The sequence below is a fragment of the Leptidea sinapis genome, chromosome 23, assembly GCF_905404315.1.
Source record: "Leptidea sinapis chromosome 23, ilLepSina1.1, whole genome shotgun sequence".
NCBI classification, from domain to species: domain Eukaryota; kingdom Metazoa; phylum Arthropoda; class Insecta; order Lepidoptera; family Pieridae; genus Leptidea; species Leptidea sinapis.
In genome coordinates this window covers 5548770-5568755 of record NC_066287.1, presented here as the reverse complement: position 1 = coordinate 5568755, position 19986 = coordinate 5548770, and the positions used below count along the sequence as shown (strand labels likewise).

The following is a 19986-nucleotide window of genomic DNA, read 5'->3' as shown; positions in this document are numbered from 1 at the left end:
ATGCCGGCCAGATTATGGGTACCATATACCACGCAAGCAGTAAGTAATGTGTAAACATTATTGTGTTTCGATCTGAAGTGCGCCGTAGCTAGTGAAATTACTGGGCAAATGAGACTTAACATCTTATGTCACAAGGTGACAAGCGCAGTTGTAGTGCCACTCAGAATTTTAGGGTTTTTCAAGAATCCTGAGCGTCACTGCATTGTAATAAGTAGGGCGTATTAAAACCATCAGCTGAACCCCCTGCTCGTCTCGTCCCTTATTGTTATAAAAAAAAAAACAATGTTAGTGGGATAGTAGATCTGCTTCTTGCCCTCCAAATCCTGGATGTCGATGATTGATGTATAACATTTACAACAAATCTATAGACATAACGCCTATGACTAACGTGAGAGAGTAATGTGTGTGTTGAGCCCCAGCGGAAGTGAAGGCATCAGTCCGTCATAATCAGATCACAGTCTCACCGCCTGCGATGGTCCAAAGTACAAACGCAACCGGCATTTCTTCGACTAACTGGAATTTTGTTTGGTGTAGGCTACGAGAGGAAATTATCTTGCCATGATAGTTGGGCGCGAGACACACTTGTTGATTAGTGATCATTTGACGCGCGGTGTTTTTAGATGATTGCGATATTGCTTCCATGAAACAGAACACATTTTTTTTAATGAAAGTAAGGGACGAGACGAGCAGGACGTTCAGCTGATGGTAATTGATACGACATGCCCAAAAAAATCTGATCAGCACTACAATTGCACTCGTCACCTTGAGACATATGATGTTAAGTTTCTTTTGCCCACTAATTTCACTAGCTACGGCGCCCCTCATACCGAAACACAATAATGCTTACTCATTACCTACTGCTTCACGGCAGAAATAGGCGCCGTTGTAGTACCTATAATCTCCTCCCACTGGTAATATTCTGCTCTGGTGATCACTGATAAATGATCAGGTGACAGGTGCACTCGTTTGTCCTCCTTGTTGAAAGACTCCTCACTGTAATTCCTGTTTGTGTCTGTAAGAAGTACAAGTAAGGTAAGTTTACAATAAAGAAGCTTGCTTCAAGTTTTTAACTTAAACAAATGTTTTTTTTTAACGAAGACCAGGAAAAACGAATAAAATGCGCGTACACCTTTCTTAAAGGCCGGCAATGCTCCTGTGATTCCTCTAGTGTTGCAAGAGATTGTGGGCGGCGGTGATCACTTAACATCAGGTTACCCGTACGCTCGTTTGTCCTCCTATCCCAAAAAAAAAACGCCTTTAATGAAGGAGTAACCGTTTTTTTTAAAGCACCAGTGTCGTATTGACCTGGAAACACCGTATAAGGAAGGTTAGTCAGATCGGTATTTGCTTCGGATGAGCTGCTTTCCTACCACACCTGTCAGCTACACATCCTGTGAATAAGAAAGTTGACGATCCATATAGCCCCAGTGATTAGTGAACTTACCTACTGAGCAAGAGGTTCCGGGTTCGAATCCCGGTAGGTATATGTATGTTTATTTCCGAGTCTTGGATTTTTTTATGACAATAATGGACGAGACGAGCAGGACGTTCAGCTGATGGTAATTGATACGACCTGCCCGTTACAATGCAGTGACGCTCAGGATTAACCAAAAACTCTGAGCGGCACTAAAATTGTGCTCGTCTCCTTGAGACATAAGCTGTTAAGTCTCGTTTGCCCAGTAATTTCACATTACTGCTTCACGCCGAAATAGGCGCCGTCCTGGTACCCATAATCTAGCCGGCATCCTGTGTAAAGGAGCCTCCCACTGGTATATTTATGGATGTTTATAAGTATTTATTTATGTTTAAGTAAGTATATTATAAAGAGCTTATTATAGTGAGAGGCCCAACGATGAAGCCACAACCTGCGAGTTGAACAAAGACATATCAATATTTATGAATTTTACGTTACTCGAACGGCTGGCTCAGTGGAAGAGCGCTCGCACAGAACGCGAGAGGTCGCGGTTTCAAGTCCCGCATCGTTCATAAATTTTGTTTTTAAGTTTAATTTGTGTAATTAATCCCAGAAGTGAGGGTTATCACTTTAAAATATAACATAACTATATTAAATATATCGTTGTCTTGCACCTATAGTACAGGCTATGCCTAGTGTGAGGCTAAATAGTTTGTAAATGTTTCAATATTATTATTATAATAAGAATAAATAAATCGAACGTGCGAAAATTGAGTATCATTCTAAAATCCCGATGCGTGTCAGTAACACGGCACCACGGAACAGAAAAAACTAGTGGATGTGGCATGTGGGCATTACCCTGTCGCCACTTTTGTGTACAAATGTGTACAAACCTACTCGAGGCTCAAGTGAGACCAGTCATTTGATGACAAGTGAAGCATAATTATCTTTTTAAAAAATACGAATCTGCCTTATTGTGCCATTTTTTACTGTAGAAATCATAGCCGCAATAAAAATATGTCCAACGAAGGGATTTCCTATCATCGCATCGGTAACCATAATTTTCCGATTTAAATACAATTAATATTTTTTGTGTATAGCAAAATATACAATTAAAAATGAACCATAAAATTACGTCGTATGGTTCATTTGCCTTTACGTTTAATCGATGTTACATATGTCAGAATAATTAATGTAAACAATAAAAATATCTTGCTACTCAACAAGTGCATGCATGTACATATCGATGTAATTTTATCGACATAAATTTTATCTTTATAAATTGTATTCAAGTATTACTCTTATCCATGCATCATGCGATAAGGGTGTAAGTAAGCAAAATGTTATAATATGGTTGTGGTAATTGTGTACAAGAGAGACTAGGATGAATTCAAATAAATAGTATTAATTGTCTCTTAGGTACAGCAAATTATTATTTAACAAATACAAAACAAATATTCCACGGATAGGGTTGAGTCGAGTTGGAGTAGAAGAAAAATCTCATCACATCATGGAGTAGAGCAAATACGTCATAGAATTGTAAAAAATAGATCGAAAACCATGAATTCTGGGAATGTTTGCCATGATTGCAGCATATGTACATCATAATATAAAATATCATATATCATAAGACTAACAAGATTATACTTCATCAGTACTTATAGCTTCTCTATTTGTTAATCATTCGTTACAGCTTTTTTATGGAAATTTTCTTTCCGCACGCGCATTACGTTTGGAAGCAGTACGGTTTATAAAATCTCATGTCTAACTGGCTCCTGGACTTTTACAGAATAACGATAATAAAAGCTAAGAATTATGCGTGTCTTGCTACCCAGGTAAATATAATATTGATAATCTAACTTTCCAAGACTATTAAATATTGTCCATCCGATTAGATAAAACTATACCTAAGAAAAAATATTGGCCCTATTATTAGTTTAGCTTACGACGTACTTTATCGGTAATATACATTATCAACCCTGATTACATCATTTCTAGTTTTCACTAACTTAACGATATGTTCATTCAATTTCGTACAACACTAGGTATTTTGACAGAAGTCAAATCTATGGTTACAGAGTTCCTATTACTTCAAGTTTTTATATGTTATATTTCGCAATTTCAGAAAAAGTTCTTAGGTTGTCATAATCACTTAAAGAATTTGAGATTAACGTAAATGTTTTAACTTCGAATGTCTTTTCGTAATGTCTTTTCGTGATTGTGAATTTAGGCCTGTCATAAAGCAGGAATTAAATGTGTGTATTACATATTTAATAGATAAATGTGTGAGTTTGGCACCATTGGTATCCATAGTAAAATGACATGATGCCACTTCTACTAGTTTTTTCTGTTCTGTGCACGGCACGCTCTGTCTGTTGTTGACAAACGGACAGACAACACACAGCTTGTCGGCCACGTGCTCGCTACGACTCACTTCTTCCTCTTCCTGTACATCAAACATTCAAAGCCCAGCTGCCTCAACATCACTCAGTTCGGTGGTCTATGGTCTGCTATGGTCACTATTTGGTCGACGATCGACCCTGTGGTCTTTACCCTTGATTCGTCCCCTTAAAACGTTAATGTGGGAAAGGTTACTATAGCATAAACGATTTTCTTAATGATACCACAGACTGGGAATGAACACCCTCAGGCTATTTAATTATTAATTTTAATTGTTTATTAAAGCCCGCTGACTTTCTTGCGTCCGATCTTCTCAAGTCTCTTTTGAATGGGTGCTAGTTTTTGACGTTCAATAAGTGATTTTGAATCCTATTTTGAATAAAAATATTTGAAATTGAATATAATTACCAGATCATGCTTGCTACTTCGTTCGAATTTACTTCGAATAGAGATTTAAGTCGAGATACAATATCTCCTTTATACTGCAACGTGTGTTGAAATGTTTCATGATACTGGAATGTACAATAGTTTAAAAACACGCTATTGGTATTTATTGCAAATGTGTTTGTACTTAATTAAAAATCAAATTAATGGACGTTGCACCTAAAGCGAACCTGTGGTGGTATAATTTTAGTGTATTACTGAATTCCATTCCCCACCTCCTCCGGCTTCCTTCATCGTGTCTTCTTCAGTAGTGAAGGCGTGCACTCAAAAATAAGTAAAAAGAGCGGCCAAGTACGAGTCAGACTCGCCCATGATGGGTTCCGTAGCAGCAAGTAACATAATATAAATGTTCCTGTAGTTCGTTGTAACGTTGATCGATATTTTAATAATAGTGTATTTAAAATAAAATCAAGTTATTGAACTTCTTACTAGATCTCGCTCAAATATCATGTTTTTTTTTGTTTTATCATTCTATTATTTTAGAAGATATTTTACCACTTTGGAAGAGTCTCTCGCGCCAATTATCTAGTTTAGAAAAATATATATTGAGGTTTCTAATTTGATCTATTGATCTTATTAAAAAAAAATTGAGTTTCAGTTCTAAGTATCCCGGAACTCCCAAAATTTATTGATTAATTTCTATTTCTGTGTGAAAATCTTAATGCGGTTCACAGAATACATATACTTACAAAGTTTCAACAGTATAGTCCTTTTAGTTTTGGACGGGCCGACGAATCTATAAAGATTCGTCATGTCTTAATCTCTTAAAATGATCTTATGTTCGTTACGTTCCGTTTTTTGCCATTTGGCTACAGAACCGTAAAAAGGAACACAAATTTGGCTTTATAACAGTAGTAAGGATGTTTTGGATCTTGAATATTTTTTTTTTTCATTAAAATTCATACAGATTTATTTGAAAATCTGTATGCCTTTCATAACGGTAGTCACTACCAGGATCAGAAGTTCTTAAAGTTACAGCCAGTCAAGTGTGTGTTGGCTTAGGTCAAGAAGGATTCCGTTCCATTGTACAAGCTATAACATTGTACTTATGCGCTATGTAAGTTTGAAATACTTGTAAAAAAATAAATATATGTAATATAAAAAATAATTTGAAAAATATATAAAAAATTTGCATACTTATTGGTAATTTTGTCATTCGAATATATTTTGGAATATTGGTTTATTCTGGCCATAAATACTATTACATTTAAAAATAAACAAAATATTACATTTGAATTTGGAATCTGTCATTTTTATAATATGAATATTCATTGAGTTTTCTCATTTTGGCGCCAATACATTGTACAATATTGTGCGATATTAAAATGGAGTTGGGTAATAAAGAGAATCGAAACGCTGTGATTGCATTACGCAAAGTCGGTATGGAGCCAAATGCAATTTTTAAGACTCAGCGCCGGGCCTTAAACTTGGTCTACACAGTCTTGGTTGGAAATGAACGTTTTGGACTTCATCAGAGCTGAAGACTGGCCGTCGCCTAGTCCCGATCTTAATCCGCTGCATTATGATTTTATGGCCAGTCTTAGAGAGTACGGTTTGCTCTATACGCCATTGTAATTTGGAGTCCCTAAAACAATTCATACGATTGGCAGTGAAGAATTTTCCCATGGAAAAAGTGCGTGCTTCTATTAATAACTGGCATCAACGTTTAAAGGACTGTATTAAAAGGCATAAAAGAGTTTTATTTTCTCAAAATTGATTCCTTTAGAATTCTTTTTGATGTCATTTCTAATAACTACTAGATACTACTACCGCTTCGGAAACAAATGGCGCTCTGAAAGAGAAGAAGCGGCGCAAGAAACTCTCCCCTTTTTTTGTGCTCTTTTCAATAAAAATATACAATATTGTACAGTCATTTCTATCGCTATAAAATAATCACAATCTAGTCCCAGGCTGTCCGATCATTTAGATATTCACGACAGAGCCATTTTTTTATAAAACATTTAAATTTAGTTATAGATAATGCCTGAACAGTGGCTGGGACTTTATTATAGAAGTGTATACATTTACCCTTAAAGCTATCATGTATCTTATGAAGCCTACTAGAATTAGTTACAAGCAATCCCTTATTTCTAGTGTTATAATAATGAAAATCACTATTAACAGCAAAAAGGTGACGATTTTTGAACGTATATTAAATTTTCATAAATGTACTGAGAATGAACAGTCATAATATTTATTTCTTTTTTCTTTGAGAGACTGTCTATAACCAAGCTGATATATAGCACGAATAGCTCTCTTTTGCAGGGCAAACACTATATTAATGTCAGCAGCATGACCCCATAATAAAATACCGTACGTCATGATGCTGTGAAAATAACTGATGTACACTAAACTAGCGGTCGCAACATTCGTGTACTCTCTAATCTTTCTAACTGCATATGCCGCAGAGGTGAGTCTATCTGCTAGATGGGATTGCAGCCAATGGAGACCACTTCGAATAAACTTTTTATATTTTAAATTGTTTTATATTTATGGATTAAACTAACACATTGTAAAAGTAATAAATGTTATTTCCAATAGAAATTTTTAAAGTGAAACTTTTATTACATCGTCTCAAACTTTTTCGTCTGTGTGTTGCATGTCGCGTGACGGTCGGACGGCGCCTATAGTTCGCAGCAGCTGACCGTGTAGTGTATAGACTATTACTCATTTAGTTGGAGATATAGTCTACTTTTATTATTTCCCATTATCATTCCAATTTTCCAAGTTTAAAATTAAGATCGATAAAGCGATTTTTATACCCTTAATGAAATATTATTCCAAAAATTTTTAGTTAAATGTGAAAAAAAGTTTCACTTTTAACGTGGTTTCATAAAACCACACAATCCTTCTTTTTCTTTGTTTCATTTTTTATGGCAAGACTAGGCTATAGCCCTAATAATTACTGTAGAGTAGTAGTAATACAAACTCTGTCAAAATGTCACTTGTGTAACCATAGCGGGTCATCAGGTACCGCCCTTTGACAGACACATGCACGGACGAACACCGCTGTCTTAGTGTGGGGGTGGGTGGGTGCGTACCCCCAAAGAAACATTTTCTGAGTTTACATCGGCAAAGTTTGATTCTTGCTTTATTATTGTAATTTTTTATAATAAGATTATCGATTAGCATATTATCTTAACCAGAAATTGTTGATATGTTTTAAATTGCAAGTTAATCCGATGGTATGACAAAAAGATATGACAGTCCTATTTTTTTTAAAAATTCCCTGTAAACAACATTTCTAGTTCTTCTTTCGGGTTGAAGAATGACTAAACTAACTTTTGAACTGACTCTGGAGCACGCCACATACAACTGGCCATGCGAGTGACAAACATTTCTGAGATCTATACCGGCTACTTTCAAGGTATGGCCCTGTGCCTTATTAATTGTCATCGCATAGTTTAACCGGAAATTTCAGACGTTTAAATTGGAATAAGTAATCCGATGGACTGTTTCGCCTTGGTTGATGCCAGTAAAAATGGTGGCTTCGATCTCATGTTTTTCCATGCTTGACCTCAAGTCTGGTTCCATTGCAAAGTTTTGGAGGGCTTAAATTACGCATTAAAACAATTGGAGCTCCAACTTTGAGGTAAAGGATGTGAGGTTGTATTCCTGGTGGCTCAACAGTGTGAAGAAGCTCTACAGGATAATGCACAGTATCATCGATCATGGGGGGTGCGTAAAACGATAATGTATTTACAGATTGGTAAGAGTTATTATTCTTTATAACTTTTAGTTTGTTTGTTACTTTAATAATTATTCGGCACAACAATAAACACAGCAAAACAATTAATTTATTTCAATCACAACGACAAGTGACGTAACACGCCGTATGTCAGCTCCAAAAACGATAGAAGTAGAAGTGTCAAGCTAGGAGCGGGGCCGGTGCGCGAGGTCATTTCAATTGAAACCAATTAAAGCAATTGGATCCAATTGACCGCGCGGGCGCGAGCGGGGGGAGGCCGGGGGGCGAGCGGGTAGTAGCTCGAGCGACGCGGCTACGGGTTTCGAGAGTATTGTACAGCGCCCGCCGCCTACGTTTCGTCACATGACTCACCATCCCCGTTCTATTGTCATGTGCTTAGCACGTCCAAGACAACTAACGGCTTTATAGCACACGTTTTACACCGCCGATAAAAAGTTTTCCTTCACATTGAAATCATGTGAAAAAGATGGCGTCCATTACTGCGAAAAATATAGTGTCACTAGAGTTGCAAACCCTACTATATAATATAGTATCTGAGAGATCTGTAGACTGGCGGCTGTCAAAGTGCTTTTGTGCCTGTTTGATATTCGCCATTTTGGCGCTGTTGGACATGTAGCGAGAGTCTGCGGTACTAAAACTAGTAAAGACAACCTCAGCAAACATCGATACATGGTGGAAACCATTAACCAGAAAAAAATTGTGTACTTTATTCCGTTGATTCTTGAAGTTTAAATAACACGAACAACGAACGAAGTTAATTCAAAATGAAAAAATACTTCAGAGTATTGTACGTTCCTTCGCAGCCATTTGTATTATATGTCAAAATTAGTTCTATGGACGCTCGCGAGTGGCGCTTCTAATAGGCACAAAAAATTTGGAACTTATATGGAACATATGGAACAGTCTGTCCACTGGTATTTATACAGGTCAGTGTAGCCAAGTAATGACTTTATAACGCACGTTTTACACTAATAAAGCCACCGATAAAAGGTTTTCGTTCAAAAGAAAGTGTCAGTAGAGTTGCCAAATGCCAACCCCTCTGTATCCTAATGAATTACGGCCGATTTCAATAAGCTATCTATCCTTAGTACTACTAACTATATATGCAGATACCTTTTATGTTTACTTACTTTTCAATAGCCCAGCCTAATTTCAAGATAGCATCCTCTACCGAAGTTGTCTATCTGTCGTTAGGAGGATGGATAGTCTACTACAGACAGACTCACATACTTATTGTTCCTACTTACATTTTAATTAAGGTTTCAAGTTATTCGTTTTAACCTTGATAACACTTGTCCTTGATTGTGAAACGCAAACCATGGATAGATAAGATTTTGCCATTAAACGGGAACAGCAGTCTATCCGTAACTAAAAATAATTAATTGAAAACGGCCGTTAGAGGCCCAAATACTATATTTCTGAAAAAAGTATATAGTAGATGAAACTACAATATCTCAATGGCATCGCACTCAAAGTAAGTAATAATGTTCGCTTCAAAATGTTCAATTCATATTGAGTTTGACAGATTGACAGTTTCGATTTGCCCTGTCCTTTTAATTCAAATTCAAATATTTTCAATCAAAATAGTATTCAAAATCACTTATTGACCGTCAAAAACTACCACCCATTAAAAATAGACCGCCTCAGACCCGAGAAGAACGGGAGCAAGAAACTCAGCGGGCTTTTTTTAAATAAAAATATGGATTATAATGTAATATCGTACAATAAACATTTATAATTAAAGGTCCTGAGGGTGTTCGCTAAATTCCCAGCCTATAGTATCATTAAGAGAATCGTTTATGCTATAGTAACAATTCTTTTAAAATTCGTAGCACATTTCATTTATACATTTTCTGGGATCATATTGTAGAAGCTTACAAATCGCCCAATAAAAGACTTACTAACTCGACTTAACCGAGTTGTAGGCATAACAAGTTTATGTTCCTTGTAGCAAATTCCTCAATATGCTTATGAACATATAGAACATTATCCAGAATATATTAAGAAGCAACAGTCAAAATGTTTATTTCTTTAAAATTTTCTCTAAATGATTCTTTAGGACCATGGTTATATATTGCGCGAATAGCCCTCATCTGCTTGTAAATAACATATAAGTCTAATAAAATTGTAGTCAGATACGCTATCCACATCTTACTTTGTAAAACTTTGAGGTATTCAATGTTAGGTACATAGAAAAAATATTTATGCAATACTAATTGAAACTCAAGAGAATTAAACAATGTTCTTAATATTATGGCTAATTCGAGTAAATTAATAGATAGTAATTTATGCAACTGTTGTGTAATAAGGGGTATCAAAACACGAATGTGGGTTTATCACACGAGGCGAAGCCAAGTGTGATAATAGTATCACATGAGTGTTTTAATGCCTAATTATCAGCAGTTGCATACAAGACTTTATCTACACCCAGAAAATGAATCTAAATGTTCTTTTGCAGCGTTTAAAATACCTGGCGGTGTGCTGTCACAAGTTGAATCTCTCATTTACAAAACAATAAAAATAACTAAGAAAATGGCGGGGATTCGTATAACCTACTTTTTTTACGGCGCGCGACGTTCTGGCAGTGTGGAAAGCGCGTAAACAAAAATGTTCCTTTTTTGAAATTTATACAGATACCTACCACGCATCAAGCAATAAGAATGTGGCTGTCTGTTGAAACTCATTGCGCATCTTCATGCGCCTTCCTTCCTTCGAATCGAAAAAAATAAATAAAGGAGTGTTGTTATGAAATTCAGTACAACATTACAACACTCGTTTGGATGATGTAATGGTTATTAGGACATTTGGTGTTTTAATGTTGGCAATAAGCTAACTGTTTCAGAATCTTTAATAGAGAATTTAAAGCATGGGTGTAGAAAAAATTATAAAAATCAAACAATTAATAAATTGATCAACAAAGAGTTGGCAACCCTAAGTGTCACCGTTATAAATATACATTGCATGGCTACGAACACTTGCTACGGTCCGGATATTGGTGCAGCAATGGTATACAAAAATGAATAAATAAACAATTTCATAGTGACAAATAATATTATAATTAAAACAAGACTTACCGATGTAATGTAATAAACAATTGATATAATTGCAGGTCGTAGAAGACTTCCCGCAGTTAGATATTTCTACTGAATTCGACATATTGACGGGTTCGACGCCGTCGACCGTACTAAACATAAAAAAAACTACGTTTAAAAAAAACGACTTCAAAAACTGAAAAGTATCAAATAACTAAAAATTTAATTTAATACACCTTTACCTTTAATATTAATAAAATGCTATTATTTATATGTGCTACCTATTGATAGGTTTTAAGTCGGTGCCAAGCCCTAAACAAAACAAATGTTAATATTATAAACAGCTTACTTATTGTAATTATTAAGGTTGTCTGGCCACGCGTGTCTGTCCGGTTGGGTTGTTTTGTTCTAGACGAAGTTCTGCTCAAAGTCACGCGTGGCGAGTGTAGGTACTTACTATTATATCTGACTTGGCACCGACTTCAAAGCTATCAATATGTAGCACATACAAATAATAGTTTTTTATTTAGTAGTGATAGTAGTAGTATTTAAACGTAGTGTTTAAATTCTCTTTGTATTTGCATTATAACAACAGGGAGCATATTTTACAAAATAATTATTGATGTTATGAAATATTATTGATAAATTCATAATAAACAGTAAACAGTTTACCAATTACAGCACTCACCAGTTCAGAAACGGTTGAGCTTAAATGAGAAGAAATGGAATTAATATTTAAAGATGACACATAAAATAGTCACAAGTCTTATTTATATGTTATTGCAGTTAACGTAAGATTCTTTAATTTTTTAATTTAAAGACAGACCGTGTAAGTTAGGTATAATTAGGGATGCCACCTGTGGAGGGCGTAAGAAATCCCACAGTTTTATAAAAAGAATTTCTATATTTATTAAAGTGAAACTTTTATTACATCGTCTCAAACTTTTTCGTCTGTATGTTGCATGTCGCGTGACGGTCGGACGGCGCCTATAGTTCGCAGCAGCTGACGGTGTAGTGTATAGACTATTACTCATTTGTGCCGGTGCTCCACGCTATTTTTAGTTAAATGTCTATAATGTGAAAAAAAGTTTCACTTTTACTGTGGTTTCATAAAACCACACAATCCTTTCTTATTTTTATATGTTATTTTTTCAGCTACGGCTTTTTGGTTGGTACATTGACATTAAATTTTAGACGTTACTGAACGTGTTTTTTTTTTGCAATTCAAAAACTGTACTCTCGATATTGTTGACGAGTACGTCTACCTCGGACAAACAATCCAGTTAGGCAGGTCTAATTTTGCGAAAGATATCACTCGTCAAATCCAACTCACATGGGCAGCGTAGGGAAGCTCCGTAAAATCTTCTTGTCTCAAATACCGCAGTGTCTGAAGATAAAGGTTTTCAATCAGTGTGTGTTGCCAGTGATGACTTATAGTACACAGACGTGTTCGCCAACTATGGGCCTTATGAGGAAGCTCAATGTCGCTCAGAGGGCAATGAAGAGGGCTATGCTCGGAATTTCCCTGCGAGATCGAATCAGAAATGAGGAGATCCGCAGGAGAACCAAAGTCACTAAGATAGCCCAAATGATTGCGAACAAAGGGCACATGCCCTCTCCACTGCCACCTATGTAGTTCGACGGACAGATTGCAAGATGGGGCAGAAAAGTCCTCGAATGGCAACCACGTACCAGAGGACGCAGTGTTGGTTGCCCCCCCGCAAGATGGACCGACGACCTGGTCAAGATTGCCGGAATACGTTGGACGAAGGCAGCGCATGACCGATCGTCGTGGAGATCTTTGGGGGAGGCCCTTGTCCAGTATTCGACGTATTTCAGCTGATGATGATGATGATGATCATGCTGAGCGTGGATGCGTTCGCCCCAGCTTTATGGCTGTGGGTACCAACCAGACCGCCGTTTTCTCGAAGCAGTTCAGGCCATTTTCGACCCCCTATAACTTCGTTGTGGATATAACTAGAGGCCTGAATTGGAATGATTTTTAATATCGACATGGTCACTATAAAATGTTATTAGGTAAGCTAATTACGTAAAAACTAAAGATAGAAAGACCCTTAAGTAGGGAATGAATAAATTGACAGCCTTGGTATAACATGGATCACGCAACTTTTTAAGGTAGAAGAACTGAGTTGCGAGTTGTTTTTGATGGCATCTTATTTCGTTTTGTAAATAGTTCTACATTTTTCCTTTCCGGTACATTCTAATTCTTGAATACCAACAACGGATTTTTTTAAAGCTTCTATGTCTTTTGAGCATTTCTTATTATTGTAGGTAATTTTCCTCTTTTACTTTTCCAGTAGCTTTAGCTACATATAACTTTACTATGCCTGATATTATGTAAAGGATTGGTTAGGAACGGCGCCAATTCCGGAGCACATGTCCGCAGCACTATCTGAACATTGTATGAAAAATTCATTATTGTTTTTCTCTTTCGAAGTCGGAATCCATATTATCACAGAACACACAAAAGACAAAAGGTTTTCTAGCTCGCCCGACAGACGTTGTTCGTACATTATGGGATATTATTTAAATTATCAATAATGTTACATACCATCAAATATTATTTCGTAAAATATACCCACTGTTGTTATGATGAAATTGTATCACAAAACTGCGACAGTAAATTCTCTCACAGAAAAGGTATACAAAACTAATATTGGAAATAAAAATAGTTATGGGTCCCAAATCGAAATAAAAACTATCTCTGAAGTTGGATTAAACTGCACTCCATGAAGTAATCCCCATTAACATCTGTGTATTAGTGTAGGAGTTCACTGAAAAGAGACATCAGGACACTGGATTTATTAAAACCCATATATTATTTAGATATTAGGAGAAATTGCAAAAAATTTACAACTGTAATATTTTGCAAATAAACACAATTTCAAATACCTCTTTTAATAGTAAATTAATGTTACATATGGAAGTAATAATGCATATGCAGGCAGTAGCTCTGTAAGTCTGTAGATCAAAATAAACAGCGTGTGAGAGAGATATAAAAAGAAACATTTTGGCACGTGTCCCGTCCGGTGCACAATTGAAGTTAATTAGGAAATGGCCGCGGGTAATGAAGAGTATGACGATCTTCAAATATGTGGGACGTGGGCAGATAACACGATACTTTTGGGGTTCCTTATAAACACTATTCTTTTAAAATTTGGCGATAGTTTCAAAGAGCACAGAGATTATGATGAATCAGCATTAAATTTTCTCGTGTTTTTCTCTCTCTTCTATGTGGATTTAAGTGTGGAATCTGTGAGGGCCCACCTAATAACTAACAACACTTCTGAAATCAATCACAAATCCAGATCCAAAATCATTAATTCAATATAGGAAAGCGGCCAAGTGCGAGTCGGACTCGCCCATGAAGAGTTCCGTAGCAGCAAGTAACATAATATAAAAAGTTATATAGAAAGGAAAATTATATTAAATTATTCAAATGAAAAAGGAAAAAAATCTCGTTCAAACTAATTTTCGGTGGAAGTTTGCATGGTAATGTTCATCATATATTTATTTTTAATATTTTCATTCTCGTATTTTAGAAGTTACAGGGGGAAGGGACACACATTTTACCACTTTGGCAGTGTCTATCGCGCAAACTATTTAGTTTGGAAACATTTTTGAAGATCTGTACATAGATACCCCACAAGTAAAGTAAAGTAAGTAAAGTAAAGTATTCATTTCAAGTATGGGTTAGATGAAAAAAAATATTTGAGTTTCAGTTCTAAGTATGGGGAACCCCCAAAATTTATTGTTATTTTTCTATTTTTGTGTGAAAATGTTAATGCGGCTTACAGAATACATATACTTACCTTAGTTTCAGCAGTATAGTTCCTATAGTTTTGGAAAAAAATTGCCGTGACATATGACGACAGACAGAGATGATGAATCTATAAGGGTTCCGTTTTTTGCCATTTGGCTAAGGAACCCTAAAAATGGGATGATCTGATGCCCTCCAAAACACAATTGATGTTTTCAGTTGAGAATCAAATAACACTAGAGTATATTTAAGAAGTATACTAAAAATAATTGAATTATATATCTAATAAGAAACACTTTTAGCCTTATTAGCTCCGTTATCTTCGCTAAGTCTTTTTTGGTAATTTTTTATTTTTTCCGACACGCCAAAACCGCATAAAATCTCTACCAGAATTACTAGAAATTTCTTCTACTGCAATAGGAGCCATGGTCTCCTGTCGGCTGATTGGAATCCGCATCACGCTTCCAACATTCGTACTATCATCATCGTCGTACAACTCGGATTGTATTGTAGTGATCTCTTCGTCAAATCTTAATTGCTTCCTTGCCTGTATAATGTCTTTGTCTATTTCACACTGCACAACTGGGGCAACTGGTATAGCTTTACTCGTATCTCTGCTTGTTGAAGGAACATTTTGATCGTATTCGGTACTGAGTAACTCTGTCTCGTGTTTGTGTGTTAATTTAATGTCTAACTGACTGGAAGCTATTTCAGTGTTCTTTAGAGAGTTCGAAACGGAACAGAGCGACCCTTCATGCCTTAAACCTTTGAATAATTTTAAAACATTTATCTCAGTGTTGCTGTCTCTCTCAAAACTTTTAATTGAAGCTAAATCAACATCAGCTTCGAATGACCGCTCTTTCCTAGACTGGATTCGCAAGGGATTGGGTATCTCCAAACTTAGTCCAGTTTGCACTGCTGTATCTTTTATAGCAGGACTAAAATTTCTTAACTCCAGTTCTGTGAACGAAAACATTTTCTTGGCCAAAGGTTTAACGCTTTGTAATTCGCCACTATTTTTCTTTTTTATACTTTCATCGTCCTTTTTACAGAAAAGATACTTGGAAATTAGCCTTTTCATCCTCATAAAAAAAGTTCGATTATCTTCATTTAAAAATTCGTCTTCATCAAACAGACCAGCTTGATAGAATAATTTTGAACAGTCATCTTCATTTTCATTGGGAGACCGCATAATAGAGTCCAAGTACAATCTAAAACATATAATAATGACACAAAGGTTATTTATTTATTTCGAGTAAACATCATTTTACATTATACATTTGTTATATGATAATAATAACAGGAATGGTTGGGCTGTACATTAGTATTATTAGATTAGTAGGTAGGTAACTGTTATATTTGGTGATTCAAAGGAGCCGCAATTTCGCTACTTCTTTTGAGCTCAACATTGGAGTAACTTTTAACTCTATTTTATAAATTATATTCTACCTTTATATTATTTTTACTGAAGGGATATCCTGCCTAAGATCGGCAGGCCGTATCAGTCGTCACGCCAGCATTAATGAAGTTATCCACAGCGCATTTGCCGCTCTTAATATAGGTGCCAGCTATTTTAGAGCCAATCGGTATTACCCGCCGCGATGGCAAGCGTCCTGATGGAATTACGTTGGTGGCTTGGGCACGGGGAAGGGCGCCGGTGTAGGACGCGACTTGCGACGACACTCTGGCTCCTTCTCATGTCCAAGTTAAGTCAGTTAGTGCTGGGGTTGTTGCTTCGACTGCCGAAGACAGCAAGCATCGCAAATATGTCGATCTCAGCTCACTTCATACATCTTTTTGCCGTTTGGTGTCGAGATCTTCGCGCCTCAATAAGGCTACTGGAAACCCAAGCGCTGGCAGCTATTTTGGTCAAAGGATCAGCCTAGCTATCCAACGCGGAAATGTTGCCAGTATTCTTGGTACGCTTCCACGTAATGATAGTTTTAATTTAATGTAATCATAGTATTGTAAATGTATTTATAAGATTTTTACATTCTTTTAAAATTTGTGTTTAGGTATTACATAATAATATACAACTTGCATATTTTCAGACGTTTCCGAGTAAACGAAGAAAGCCTCCGAGACCTTGGGCACCCATCTCTTGAGCCAGTAGTGGACTGTGTAGAGGGCTGTCAGAAGCACGGCGAGGAAGGTGCAAGCCGCGAGGTACACGTTGTGTTGGAGGTTCTGGTTCAAGCCGCACTTCAGTCTGTCTTCGTCGTATATATCTACAATTAAAAACAGCTCAATATACGAGTATTATTTAAAGCAATAGTTACTTATGAAATTACTATAAAATATGTAAAATAAGTTTCTTGCGCCCTATCTTCTCAGGTCTGAGGCAGTCTAGTTTAAATGCGTGGTAGTTTTTGAAGTTCAAGTGATTTTGAATCCTATTTTGAATAAAAATATTTGAATTAGAAATTTATTATTAATTGCTGTTATAATCTATATATTAAGGGTTATTATGAAATTGCCGTTTGTACTGTAAAATAATTATTTTTAATTACCCTCGTTGTCTATATTATATTTTGTTTAGTTTGTTTTGATACTTTATTTAAATGTGCGCTTATTTTTTAATACTACTATCAACACTGATGAGTCGAAAGTGAAGCCGGTTTAATTAAATTTAATTTAATAAAGTCTAAGGAAAGTTTTCATCATTTAAATACCTAAGATATAAAACAACAGGCGTTAGTCGTCTTAATAAATGGCAATTAATATATTAAAAAGTACTTTTGATCTCATTTTCACACCTGTGATCTAGCTTATTAACGACCATTTTCAATAATCTATTTATCCTTAGTTTAACTTACTAAAGGTAAGACAAATCTATCCTTTTACGCTTACTTACATTTCAATAACCTATCGACATAAAGCATTGGACTATAATTATATTGGATATTACTATGGATAGATAAGATCTTGTCATTAAACGGTGACAGCAATGTATCCGTAACTAGATATACGTTATTGAAAACGGCCGTTAAAGTATACCTACCTATCGGTACGGGCAATCCAACGGAAGCAATCTCCGTCATATATTTCTTTATAACAAACTGTCCTGATAAATTACGAAGGACGAAGGGAACAAAAGGGACATTATAAAGCGATTTTTATTTAATTATTATAGATATTGTGTAGCTCGCAACTTTTTTAAAATGAAATTAATTTAATTTTTATTTATGATGTAAAAGTGACGCGTATACTATATTATAGATACGAAAACTCGGTCAGTCAAAGATACCTATTATAAAACTAGGGATTTAAGGATTAAGGATAGGGATACAGATTTCTAGGGATTTTTTAGGGATCTAAGGAATCAAACAAAGATATGATTAACAATAAACCATTTAACTTAGCAGTCATCATTTGGCATTTCTGTAGCCATTGAAAATACGCTAAAAAATAATATTAATATATATATTTATTTTGTGCGTCTGTTGTAACTAAACTCCTCCTAAACGGCTGGACCTATTTTGATGAAAGTTTCTGTGTGTCATTAGGTGGATTCGAGAATGGCTTAGATTCACAATTGAACTACCTCCTAAACGGCTGGACTTTGGACTTTGGCGATTTAGATGATTTTTTTGTGTGTTCCAGTGAATTTGAGATTGGTTTAGATTCTCAATTCCGTCCATATAATATAATTCTCCTGCTCATGTGTATCTTAGTGAACTCCTCCAAACGGCTGGACCGATTATTCAAATTTAAGATGTGTGTATAGGACAACGTCTGAAGGGTCCACACTTCATTATATTTTTTTTATGAAATAGTAGGACAAACGAGCGAACGGGTCACCTGCATTTCTTCTGTGCTTCGCTTTGCGAAGATTATGGAATGAAACGAAATGAATGCCTTCAAAAAAAAGCGCGTACACCTACCTTAATGGCTGGAAACGCTCCTGTGATTCCTTTGGTGTTGCAATAGAATGTAGGCGGCGGTGATCACTTAACACCCAGTGACCCGTACGCTCGTTTGTCCTCCTTTTCCATAAAAAAGAGTATTGTGAACATTTTTGTGCTCCTTCATTGCACTAGCCAATATGAATAATTGACGTACTCTTAGCACGCCGCATTCCTTATACAAATTGTCCATAGTGTTTGTCAGTGTAAGCAGCTTCGGTGCAATTTCAAAAATAATTTAAACATGGCTTAGACACGTGTTTTGTTATACAATGATCTAACAATAACAACATCAGTGACCTAACAATAACGACGTCTAAAATGGACTTTATCTTTTTCTATTACAAAACAGTGTTTGTGTTTGATCAAAAAGTCGTTAAGCACAACATAAAATGAGGAATAATTAAAGGAACGGAACGCAATATTTGACAGCTGTCATATATCTGTCATCATATCATAAATCTTCATTAAGAATATGATCTATCCTTTAGACACACCTTAGACAAGATTGGGCTCGTTTTTAAATATAAGGAATGTCTAAAGAATATTGAAGGCTAAAAAACAGAAAGACACAGATTTGTATTAGAACTTTTTTATAACAAGTGTTCAAGACATGCTTCATCAACTTCATCAACTGTTTTGTAATAATACAGCTAGTCTTTATCATATGCGGATAATAGTGACAATATAATACTTACTGTTAACTTAATATAACCTCTTCTTCTCAGTCGCGCGGTCCATGCTTCTATACTTGAAATATGTATGCTGTCTTGTAATAAATGTACCATTAAAATAATAAAACCATTGATTTATTGATAAGTACCATGGGTTCCACAGTTGGGGACTCCATCACAGGCGTTGGTAGAGTCGATGCAGACCCGAGTGCCCGCCACCTGGCACTCCAGGGTATCCCTCGGGCACTGCACTGCTGCGTGGAGCAGGGTTCTCGCTGGTGTTGCTACGATCGTCATGCGGTCCAGCTGAACGATTGTAGTCACTTTTAAAATAAGTAAAAGAAAAGAGAAAAATATTGTTCATATAAACATTGAAGGAAAGAAAGGAAATGTATTTTTCTGAACATTTTCATTGTGATTACAACGAAATATGATCGTATTATAATACATAGTTAATAAAATAAAATGTATTTTAATAATAGCTATGGTCTATTCTATTTCATTCTTTTGCCATAAAATATAAGCTAACATTTGAACTTTTAAAAATATATGTGTGAACCTGACGTGTACCGGGGCTTAAGAAATGGTAAGAGGAGGCGTTAGCAAATGTATTCCTCTTTTTTCTCC

The 19986-nt window shown here is 35.8% G+C and overlaps 1 protein-coding gene and 1 long non-coding RNA gene across 6 annotated transcripts in view; one reads left to right on the top strand and one right to left on the bottom strand.

Annotated features, from left to right (window-relative positions):
- The window catches only part of LOC126971491 (uncharacterized), a 31460-nt gene extending 11620 nt beyond the window's left edge, over positions 1–19840 (top strand). The window contains exons 2-3 of the long non-coding RNA XR_007730911.1: positions 16832–16946; positions 19523–19840. This is a non-coding gene — a long non-coding RNA (uncharacterized LOC126971491). The remainder of the gene's footprint in view (positions 1–16831; positions 16947–19522) is intronic.
- LOC126971348 (uncharacterized) overlaps positions 15088–19986 on the bottom strand; it is a 31845-nt gene continuing 26946 nt past the window's right edge. For all 5 annotated transcript variants that reach the window (XM_050817603.1, XM_050817604.1, XM_050817605.1 and 2 more), the window contains 3 exons: positions 19509–19665; positions 16822–17008; positions 15088–15991 (listed from right to left, as the gene is read on the bottom strand). In XM_050817603.1, coding sequence (XP_050673560.1) covers positions 15106–15991; positions 16822–17008; positions 19509–19665 — 1230 coding nt within the window. In that variant the 3' untranslated portion in view covers positions 15088–15105. The remainder of the gene's footprint in view (positions 15992–16821; positions 17009–19508; positions 19666–19986) is intronic.